An 11,623-nucleotide genomic window follows, 5' to 3' on the forward strand; every position below is an offset into this window, starting at 1 on the left:
TATTTTGACACATATTTTTTCCTTTCACACCAAAAAAAAAAAAAAAAAAAAAACCATACCATTTACAAATTTGCACAACAAATCATATTTTATTCATCTCAGGGATTCACCCCGATCACACTTACACACACAACAACAAAAAAAAAAAAAAAAAAAAAAAAAAAAAAAAATACAAACCGACAACCACATTCACAGGTGGGATTTTTCTTCTCTACTCTGCCGCCGGTCTTTTCTTCTTGTCTCCGTCCTGGGCGGCCCTTGACGGTGTTGCCTCCGTGTTTCCCACTACACTGGGCACGTTCACTCCTCCATACTCCTCCACTGCAGCATATGGCGGACCTCCAAATCGGAACATCACGGTGGCCTTCCGCTTCAGCTCCTTGTTTTCTGCCTTTAGCACACTTATCTCTGCTCGCGCATCCTTATACATGCGTTGGAGCAGAGCCAGCTGGGAGTTTAACTGTTGCACCTCATTTGTCCTGCTCTGCAGCCGGTGCGACAAGTTTGTGACCGCAGTCATGGTTTCCACACATGACTTCAGAGTATACTGATTGGCCTCAATATCAGTTTGCACCACCATTTTTTGCTCCACCGACCGCATCGGAAAGTTCAACGGAGCAAACACAGAGGTGTTTGGTTGAGGTTCACTGGCCACCGCACCAGTTCTCTCTCTTGTTGACTCATTGAGGTCGGGAAAGAGAGTGAGCAGCCCACGGGAAGAGGAGGCCATGTTCTGGGTAGCTGGACGGGAAGAAGAGGCCATGTTGCTGAGTGTTTCAGAGATGGGTTGGTTACAGAGTATTACAGAGTTTCTCTCTCAGTAAAGGAAGAGTTTTTTCAGAGGATTTTCAGAAGTTTTTTGTCTGCCTCAGCCTCAGCATCAACCTTGGTTAAATAGATGGGGCAGCCACGCGTATCGCGCGCCACTTGACGCCAGACGACAAACGGGCGCGCCAGCCAAGGCACTCACGTGCCTCGCCATCATGTCCGGCACATCTTTTTATGACTTGGGCTCGCCTTTTGATGGCACGCTTTTTGAAAGATTGGGCACACCTTTTGAGGGTGTGACTTTTTATGGGTCCGACAAGACTCTGTAAACTGTTCCGACATTGATTCCGGTTAGCTCCTTCATGGGTCCGACAAGACTCTGTAAACTGTCCCGACATTGATTCCGGTTAGTTTCTACAAGGGTCCAGCAAGACTCCGTAAACTGTCACAACATTGTCTGCTACAACGGTCCGACATGACCCCATAAACTGTCTTCTACATCGGTCTGACACCGCCATCTAGTGTCCTCTACACCGTTATGACACCACCATACAGTGTCCTCTACAACGTTATGACACCCCCATACAGTGTCCTCTACAACGTTATGGCACCACCATCCAGTGTCTTCACCAATGGTCTGACACGACCATACAGTGTCTCCTATCCTTTTTTATTTTTATGTATTTTCTTGTTTTGTTACTCTTTCCAAACTCAAGTTGGTTAGTTTCTATCCTCCTTGAGTTTGCGGGGGCTGTTAAAATTTACCATCACCTACCACCAATTTACCATCACCTACCACCACCTACTCCTCACCTACTACACTTCACCTACTCCCCTTCACCTACTACCTTCTTCTCTTCTATATATATGAATCAATGTAAACATAACATTATATCTATCAATACATCAATCAATAATATACATCAATTTATTTTACAATGCCAACTCACATCTGGACAACAATGTCATCAATGAGGAAAAGGAGATCATTCCTAGTTCATTTTTCTTTTCCCTTTTGTTAATAAATCTAAGAACCAAACATACATTTATGTACTAGTTCTTGCTGTTCTTCGAACCATCCAAACCAATGTTCTTGTCACTCAAGTGTGAAACTAAGAATTTTAATGTTTAAAACATCGTGGCATCAACGAAATCACAAGATGGACAAAACATGGGACCCACTGGATAAAGGGGTAAAGCATACATATACTATAATTTGTTTTTATGTGGATTTTTTTTTTTCCCTAGTATTTATGCAGCAAGATTAGTGGGAACAACAGAAAAGGAAAAAGACAGTCAAAACACAATGGCTAATACTCTAACAATCACTTTAGTTTCGGTAATTCTGTTATGTCTATCCGCAGATGGAGCAAGAACAGTATCATACTCTAGCAACGGTCAAGGTGGCAGGTCTCTATCATCCTTGGTTGCTAATGATGGTATCTGCAAATCAATGGTGGACACGCAAGGCTATGTTTGTGAAGAACACACTGTATGAAACTCATCATCAGCCTATCTGTTTCGGCCGAAAACATTTCTTACAAAAAATATATGTGATTTTGAAACTAATGTGCGAATGGTTGTATAGTAGTGGTGGGTCCGGTGGCGATAGTGGTAGGGAAGGGGTGGAGTCATGGCGGTGGTAGTGTGTGGCGTTGATAAGAATTTAGTCTGAAAAACGTTTTAAAAATAAAAGGAAATGTTTCTTGCCCTAGTTTGTTTTCATAACTACGAAAATATTTTCTATCAACTATCGTTTTCTGCTTACGTACACTTAAAATATAGGAAAGTTTTCGTCAAAGCAAACGGCGCATAGATTTACAATGTTCTCTGAATTACGGCATTTACTCATAGACTACATGATCACTTTGGATGAGTTTCAGGTGACAACAAATGATGGTTATATTCTTAGCTTACAGAGGATTCCAGCAGGGCGGTCTGGCAAGAAATCAAACAAACCACCTGTTCTTTTGCAGCATGGGATCTTGATAGTAACTACATTTCACACACAGCAATTTATTCAACTTGTTTGCAAATCAAATTGACAGAGAAATGAGTGAAGAAATTAACATTAATTTGTGGTGGTGTTTGTGGCAATGCAGGATGCTGCAGCATGGCTGTTGAACTCTCCAGATGAATCATTGGCATTCATATTGGCCGATGAGGGGTTTGATGTTTGGCTAGCCAACACTCGCGGGACTCAATATAGCAGTGGACACACATCACTTAGTCCCAACGATCCGGTTCCTCTTCATTAATTTGAATGATTGTCTTAAGTATGTAATATATTTAAGACACCTCTTAAACATTTTTGTGATATCCTTTTGCATTGCAGGCTTACTGGGATTGGTCATGGGACGAATTATCAGCTTATGATCTTCCTGCATTTTTCGAGTATGTTCATGATCAGACAGGGCAGGACCTGCACTATGTTGGGCACTCCTTGGTAAGTCTCCATGTTTTTTGCGATTACTTGTTTTCATTGGTGGAGTTAGGATTTTGGCTCACGACAGCAAGATTGAGTTTTTACGATTAACGATCAGCATGATTTCACAATTCTATGTTAGATATATGCTCGAGTTAATGACTCACTTTTTTTTGTTATTAATTTGATTTTTTGTTTAATTTTTGAACGTGATAATCGTCATAATTTAAAATACTATTACATGCCTCTATGAAAGACGAGGATGAAATTAAATTACAATGCAAACACACACAAAAGGAGAATTAGAGAGAGAAATGAGAGGAGAGAAAAATAACACAAAATTAATCAGAGAAGATTTTAGCAAAATTAAACACTTAAAGTGGCAAATTGCAAAGGTTTACGCACCAAGTTTTATGATTTTGTTTGAGATAAAGAAGCTACTTGACTTTTCTCTTTCATTCTACTTCATAGGGAACTTTGATGGCTCTTGCAACATTTTCCCAAGAAAATTTATTGAACATGTTAAGGTCAGCTGCTATGCTATGCCCCATTGCTTACTTGGGTCAGATACCGACCGAACTTGCTAGAGCTGCTGCTGATTCTTTTCTCGCTGAAGTAACGCAAAATTTCTTGCTTTATTTTGAATTCGAAGAAATTGAAGTAAAGTTTGCTCATCATATTATTTCTTAATCTCTCTGTTTGTTTGTTTGTTTTTTTTTCTTTTTTGCAGGACTTGTACTGGTTGGGTCTCCATGAATTTCTTCCAGGAGGGTGAGAAATGACAACATTATTTTAACTATTAACATATTCGAAAATTTTCTAGGTTGAACAACTAAAATAATATGACCATGATTAAAGCACCTTAAATTTAAAAAATTTGGAAAAATGCATGTGGTTAATTTAATGAACAAGTACAACTTCAAATTTGTTTAATTTCAATATCTTCTTGATACTTTCAAAAGAAACACAGAGGTTGAGTGTCACAAAAATCGATCTAATTTCTTTAAGAGTGAACAGGGAAGCTGTTGCCAATCTTGTGGGTGAAATCTGCAACAAAACGCACAGTAATTGTTCCGACTTAATGGTTGCTTTGACTGGTAAATATCGATCTTCTGGACTAATTCCTCATTAGCGTCTAGACTTGGAAAACACAATTCTCTCTGCTTCTATGTTCTAACTAAGCTTTTGAAATTTGTTAAAAACAGGCCAGGCTTGCTGCGTGAATTCTTCCACGATAGATGTTTTTCTTCAGCATGCATTGCAGCCAACAGCCACGAGGAACCTCATCCATCTAGCTCAGAGTAAGTTTCTTTACGATCACCTGAAATGAATGAACCATTTAAGCTACCAAAACATCCTTGGCAATAAAATTTTCCTTAGAAAAAGCAAGTAGTTCTATGATCGTAATAAATTTAGATTTCCAAGATTAATTTTGGTTGATCAACTTAGTTTCGAATTAGGCCAGGATCCTCTATTCCCAAATTTTTCTCCCCCAATAAATTGCCAAAACACTAGAGTTTAGAGTGATCATGTATAATTGGAGTGCATTAAAACGAAGGATAAGAGATTTTGAAGACAGAAGATCCCGTGCCTTTTTATGATGGAAGTTGAGAAGGGAAAAACTTGGAAGTTTATTTTCTTTTTATTGGTCGTAATTCTTGAAAATTACTATCATCTGTCTAAAAATCTATCATTAAGATCAATGAGAGTAAGAAAATTGCATGAAAATGTGTAAAAAAATACCTTAGTATTCACAATTTAAAAAAATATATATTTTCTTCACCTTAATGACAATACATTGAGTTGTCATTAGGCCGATCCATAATTCTTTTAAACCTATACTTTTGTTTGTGGGTTTGTGGATCTTGTGTAGTGATTCGAAAAGGGACCATAGCCATGTATGATTATGGAAATGAAGATGACAACAACAAACACTACGGGCAGCGAACTCCTCCAGCATACGACATGGCAAGCATCCCAAAGGACCTGCCTCTTTTCATGGGGTATGGAGGGCAGGACTTGCTTGCAGATGTGAAGGATGTGCAGACACTGCTAGATACTCTCAAAGACCACGACGCCGATAAGCTTGTAACAGTCTTCAGGGAAGAGTATGCACATGCTGATTTTGTTTTCGGTGTAAATGCAAACCAAGTTGTTTATGATCCTCTCATGGCCTTCTTCAAGCTCCACTGACAACATCTATGCAACCTAAAATGGAAAATGTTATTACTAGTTCTGTTTTGTGAAATATGAATAGAACCACTTTTTCTTTTATTCAACAGTTGTGTTCTGACTAGCTTGTAATTTAAAGAGAGACAAAAAAGATGATCATTTAACTAAATACAAATCCTCAATTAATTTTCTCTATATATATGTCGAAGGTATGATCTGCTTGTGTGTTTTTTGACATCAAGAATGTTGCTTATCTTTCATTCCTACCTAATCAGATAAGCTGATAATCTAACTGTGTGAGTGATTTTCTGATTACACTGCCCGACTCAGTATTCAGCTGGAGAACACTGGCAGAATAGATAACACCTAGCTAACCTGTAACAGAAAGAGAAGATTCCGGCGGTGGTTCGTCCACCCGGGGACACTCCGACGATCAAGTCAGTATATCTCTCAAAGATAATCAATAGTGCTTAACTCACTAGACAGAATATAAATTGCGTACCTTAGACCCATGGGGGTGCCTCTCTTTTATAGTTACCTCAATCCTAATCCCAATAGAAGCCTGACTTCTATGGATTCCTGTTCAGTACTTACTTTGGACTCCTTAAGAGATAAAGATAAACTCCCTAAGAGCTTTATCCTTATCTTGGCTAAGTCTTTTTTTTATTCTAGGACTCTTGTCCCTTATCTCTTATCCGCTTTTCTCGAACTCTGATATCTTCGGAGATAACCTCGGCTTAACCGAGATTACCTCGGCGTCATGACCTGGACACGTAGCACGTTGGCTGACACGTCGGTGTCACCTTGCCACGTGTTGGTACTAAAAAATATATCCCCACAACTGCCCCCTAGGTTCTATTACCTTGGTATTCTGAGGTGATGGAACCTACATCAGTACCCCATGCTAATTCGTCGGTTTAAGCAGAGATCATCATATTTGGCCGACATATCTTTTTAAAGATCAAGAATTCCAAGAGCTCCTTCACGCGTATGAGCTGTCATTTATAACAACTCAACTGTTTAAGCCACGTGTTTTCTCCTTATTGGATCGTACTCTGGACGCGCCTATAAGTCATTTCGCGCCTACATGCGCCGTCTGACGCATTCGCTGTCCCAGGCACATTAACTGTCCTCTTTTGCCGCCGTTTCAAGTTTTTGACAAAACTTGTTTTCTTCTTCTTTCGTGTTCTTCACTTTTACATCGATTCCTTTTCTTTTTCTCTTTCTAGCTCTTGAATACGCCATTGTTCTGGATCTCAAACTCTGTCACTGCCTTCATTCTTCTTTCTGTTGAAGCTTCCATCGTTTCTGTTACTTCTGTAACCATTGTCTGACTTCGGCGATCCTTACACTGGCTTCTTTTCTTCGGTAAGTTTATTGTTCCTTTCATTTTCCATTCTTTGGTGCTTTTTATTACTTACTGCCATAACTGCATTTTTTCAAAACTTTAACTTGTGAATCATCCATCTAAATGTGTTTTTTCCACGATTTTTGCCCTTGCCCATATCTTGAACACACGCGCTGTTTCACCACTTCCCTGTATTGTTGCCATTGTTCTTGGCCCTATACTTCTTGTATTCTTTATGCTCTTGATAGACCATCTCTGTTCTTGATTTTGAAACTCGTTCTTATTTCTGTTTTTTGGTGTCTTTTCCAGATTCGTGCCTTCAGTCTTTGTTTCCATAGACTTAGGTTTGGAATTTGTCTGTAGAACCCACAATTTAGGATAAAATTGAAACATCCCTTACAAATTTCTACACCAGCTAAAACCTAGGTTTTTTGCCGAGGTCCCAATAATCCTTTTTGAAACATCTTCTTTCTGAAATCCAATACCTTTAGTTATCCCGATATCATGGGTATGTGGAAATATCGGGTAGACACCCCCTCCAAGCTAGAATTTTTTAGGCAAGAGTTTGAAATCCCAGTCAATGTCAATCTGAGGTTGGCTGGGGATGATGACTCCATCATGCCTACAGACAACTCCATGCCCTTCCCTGTGGTTGCCTTTATTGAGTGTGGACTTCGGTTTCCACTTGACCATTTTTTCCGTCAAATCCTTCACTTCTATAAGTTGAACCCAATGCAACTTGCCATCAATTCTTACCGAGTTATTACTGGTACCATAGCTTTAGTCAAACAAGAGAATGTCAGGATTACGCTTGCTGATTTCCAGTACTGTTATACCATGTGTCGCCTTAGAAAAGACACGGACTATGTCTACTACCTCAAGCCGAGATCCACTAAATATAAAATCGTAGCCGACCTCCCAGACTCCAACAAGGGAGCTGGAGATGATTTCTTCATCGTCTCGGGCAATTGGGAGTTTCAGCCTAACGATGACCTCCATCTTTATCCCTTAAGCCGAATAGTTCTCAGGGAAGGAGCTGGTAAGGGCCACCCTTCATAAGTTTTCTTATCTTCTTGCATAAAGTTTTCAATATTCTGTTCTAATGTCTGTGCTGTTCTATCTTTGCAGTTCTTCCTTAGCCTCCAAAGAACTTTCGCCAATCCTTCTTCCCCAGCAAGGATTTGAAGAAGCTACTGAACCTTTCGGTTCACAAACGGAAGGCGCCTTTGCTTCTCAACTTTATCCCAACGTACAAGTCAGCTTTGCCCGACGTCCCTAGGAGGAAGAAAAAAAGCCTTTCTCCACCATCTGCCACAACTCCACAGACTGCATCCACATCTCGGACAGATCAAGGGTCAACTTCCGATCCAGCTGATCAACCGTCAACCTCGGCTCCATACTTGATTCCAATATCCCAACGCCGCCGTCGACGCCGAACAGTTTCTACTGCCAAGATGGGTCGCCCAAAACCAATTGCGAAAGATCTCTTGGCTAGCATCCCTTTTGATGTAGATGCACAACCAACACAAGCCCTACCTCCACCAAAGCCAAAAAGAATAAAGAAGGTCCAACTAAAGGCTAAGGTAACTCAGGTTGAGTCTGAAGATACCTTGCTTATCTCAAAGTTGGCTGAGAATGACAAACCTCAACCCTCTACTGGGAAGAGGCACTCTGAAGCCCAACCATCAGAGTCCCCAAAATCCAAAAAGCCGAATTCATCCTCCGCTACAACTTCGGGGTCTAAAAAGAATGATGCCCCCTGGTCCCCAAAAATTACTTTGGAGGATAAGCCAGTTCTTGCTACCGATAGTGCCGATGACATAAATGTCGGCGTAGCGCTCAGTATTGCTCGCTTCTCCCCGGCGATCTTAATCAAAACGCCAAGATGATCGAGTATGAAAACTATGCGTTGATGCTTCAACGCTCTGTTCAAGTAAGTGTCTTTCATCTGGCACTTTTTTCCTTCTTTCATATACTTAGAAATTTTCTAATAACTTTTACTTTGTGTTTTTTTCAGGCCATCCAGCACGCCCAATCTTTTTCTGTTCAATCTTTCGAAAATCGGCAGAAGTTGGCCTATATGAAGAGGGAGTTCTCTTCTCTTCAAAAAGCCAATAGGAATTTGCAGTCAAAGATGAAAAAGTTGGAGGGCCAAGCCGAGGCTGCAATCAAAGCCCAAACTGAAGCCGAAGAGAAGGCTGAATCTTCAGAAGCCATCAGAAAGGTTGCTGAGTCCCAAAGAAAAGAGGCTGAGGAGAAGATGACCCAAGCCGAAAAAGAGCTTCAAAAAACCTTGGCCACCAAAGAGGCTGAAATCAAAGACGCCGATGAAAAGGCGTACGCCCAGGGCATGGCCGATGTCACTGAGGCTTATGAAAAACAGGTGAAGGAGGCATTCAACAAGGGTTTTACCCTTGGTTGGATGTCCCTTCTGAAAAAGCTCAATGTTCCTGAGGACTCGTCCTTGAGAAAAGCCGACGCCATTCCTCTTCCATTCCCTCCATCTCCACCTCCAAGTCAAGACATCGGCGAATCTGAGTCCGAGGATGGTGATGAGGATGAGGATGAGGCCTTGGTGAGAAAATTCAAGGATGTTGATGGGGCCAAGTCCTCTCTTCAGAAGGAGCAAGTCCTAGACTTGACTCAAGATGAGGAAGGTGATGAGGTTCCCAAAGACGCTGCTCATGAGAAGGTATCAGCCGACGTCCCTTTCGCCAACAAGAGTATTGAAAAAACTTTGCAAGAAATTGATGCTGAGCTAACGGCAGAGAAGGCGGCCGAGGTTGCTTCTCATCAATTGTCTGAGGTCCCAACTCAGCTCACTATCGACGCTGAGGAACCTTAGTTTTCATGTCTTTTCTTTTGTACTTAGTTTTTCTTTGTTTTTTGAAACAATGTAAGCCCTCCATATGGCCGATGTGCCTCCTTTTTGTTGAATGCTAATACAACTTTTCTTTACTGATTGCTTGTACTTTTGTCTTTTCTTGACTACTCTGGCGTGATTCTATACTTAGAATATTTTGCATGTCTTTCACATACTCTTTCTTCTTTGTACAATCTTCTCGGGGTGACACACCTCGGATAGACAAACTTCTTGGTTTAACTTAACTTGTAAATTGTCCACAAGCAATGATTTCGGTTTAACTTAACTTGTAAATTGTCCACAAATTTCAACAAGTGTTAAACAATGACTTCGGCTTAACTTCAAATTGTAAATTGTCCACAAATTTCAACAAGTGTTAAGCAATGATTTCGGCTTAACTTCAACTTGTAAATTGTCCACAAATTTTAACAAGTGTTAAACAATGACTTCGGCTTAACTTCAACTTGTAAATTGTCCACAAATTTCAACAAGTGTTAAGCAATGATTTCGGTTTAACTTAACTTGTAAATTGTCCACAAATTTCAACAAGTGTCAAGCAATGATTTCAGTTTAATTTAACTTGTAAATTGTCCACAAATTTCAACAAGTGTTAAACAATGATTTCGGCTTAACTTCAACTTGTAAATTGTCCACAAATTTCAACAAGTGTTAAGCAATGATTTCGGTTTAACTTAACTTGTAAATTGTCCACAAATTTTAACAAGTGTTAAATATATTCTTCTTTTCTCTGCCCCCTAATGTGAACCTGAGTTCCACTTGGGTTCTCATTATGCATGTATTCTAGAGACAATGTCAAGTATCTTGAAAAGAGAACTGAATCTTTATTTATTTACTTCGGCAAATGGCAAAGGAACAAAGAAATTCTAATGATAGAAAAATTTTAAATTACAAGTGTTCCAAGGTCTTGGCAACTTTTTGCCCTCATTATCTGCAAGTCGATATGCCCCATTACCCAGTACCGAGATGATTCTGTAGGGTCCTTCCCAATTTGGGCCAAGCTTGCCCTCTCTGGGATCCTTCTTGTTGCCGACGACTTTTCTTAAGACGAGGTCACCAATCTGAAATTCTTTTGGATTGACCTTTTTGTTATAAGCTTTTGCAAGTTGTTGCTGGTATGCTGCGAGTTGGATTGCAGCTCTTTCTCTTCTTTCTTCTAAAAGATCCAGATCTCGGGCTAAGAGTACATCATTAGTCTCGTTCTCTACTCCCTGGGTTCTAATTCTTGGGATACCGATTTCCAGCGGAATGACTGCTTCTGTGCCATAAGCCATGGCGAAAGGGGATTCCCTTGTTGATCTTCTCGGCGTAGTCCGATATGCCCAGAGTACATTGGGTAATTCATCTACCCATTTTCCTTTTGCTACCTGCAACCTCTTCTTTATCCTATCCAGAATTACTTTGTTGGATGCTTCTACTTGTCCATTGCTTTGTGAAAAACTTGGGGTTGAAAAGTAGTTTTGATTTTGAACTTTGCACAGAAGTTCTTGATTAACTTGCTGTCAAATTGAGTTCCATTGTCTGCAACAATTGCTCTAGGAATCCCAAATCTGGTGATGATGTTTCTCCATATGAAGTTCTTGACATCCACATCTCGGATCTTGGCAAGAGGTTCTGCTTCTATCCATTTTGTGAAGTAATCTGTTGCTACCAGCAAGTACTTTCTTTGTCCAGTTGCTTGGGGTAATTGCCCCATGAGATCCATGCCCCATTGGGCAAATGGCCAAGGACTGGATACAGGGTTCAGGTCAGCAACTGGCTAGTGTATCGAAGGTGCAAACCTTTGGCATTGTTCACACTTCTTCACGTAGGTTTCTGCATCTTTTTACATGTAAGGCCACCAATACCCGTGGGTAATGGCCTTGTGAGCTAGTGATTTGCCCCCAGCGTGGCTTCCACAAATTCCTTCATGGATTTCGTATAGAAAATCTTCAACATGCAAAGGATGTACGCACCTTAAAAGGGGTCCAGTGAAGGATCTTCTGTAGAGGTGTCCCTCTGCTGTTAGACTGAATCTTGCCGGCTTCAA

At 40.5% G+C, this 11,623-nt stretch overlaps 1 protein-coding gene across 1 annotated transcript; it reads left to right on the forward strand.

Annotated features, from left to right (window-relative positions):
* The first annotated feature begins 2,074 nt into the window (after window positions 1-2,074).
* On the forward strand, window positions 2,075-5,386 carry LOC114279726 (triacylglycerol lipase 2). The gene is made up of 9 exons (XM_028222007.2): window positions 2,075-2,260; window positions 2,652-2,759; window positions 2,871-3,011; window positions 3,104-3,214; window positions 3,665-3,808; window positions 3,924-3,964; window positions 4,211-4,290; window positions 4,399-4,494; window positions 5,067-5,386. Exons 1-9 carry the CDS (start codon window positions 2,075-2,077, stop codon window positions 5,384-5,386), a joined length of 1,227 nt encoding a protein of 408 aa, XP_028077808.2.
* The last annotated feature ends 6,237 nt before the right edge of the window (window positions 5,387-11,623 follow it).

Source organism: Camellia sinensis, chromosome 8 (assembly GCF_055761805.1).
Source record: "Camellia sinensis isolate YWXY chromosome 8, ASM5576180v1, whole genome shotgun sequence".
NCBI lineage: Eukaryota > Viridiplantae > Streptophyta > Magnoliopsida > Ericales > Theaceae > Camellia > Camellia sinensis.

Bases quoted from the DNA above. Each gene is read 5' to 3' on its own strand.
- LOC114279726 (XM_028222007.2), top strand. From the start codon at position 2,075: ATGGCTAATACTCTAACAATCACTTTAGTTTCGGTAATTCTGTTATGT. The intron at 2,760-2,870 runs GTAACTACATTT...GTGGCAATGCAG, and splicing joins TGCAGCATGGGATCTTGATA to GATGCTGCAGCATGGCTGTT. The intron at 3,809-3,923 runs GTAACGCAAAAT...TCTTTTTTGCAG, and splicing joins CTGATTCTTTTCTCGCTGAA to GACTTGTACTGGTTGGGTCT.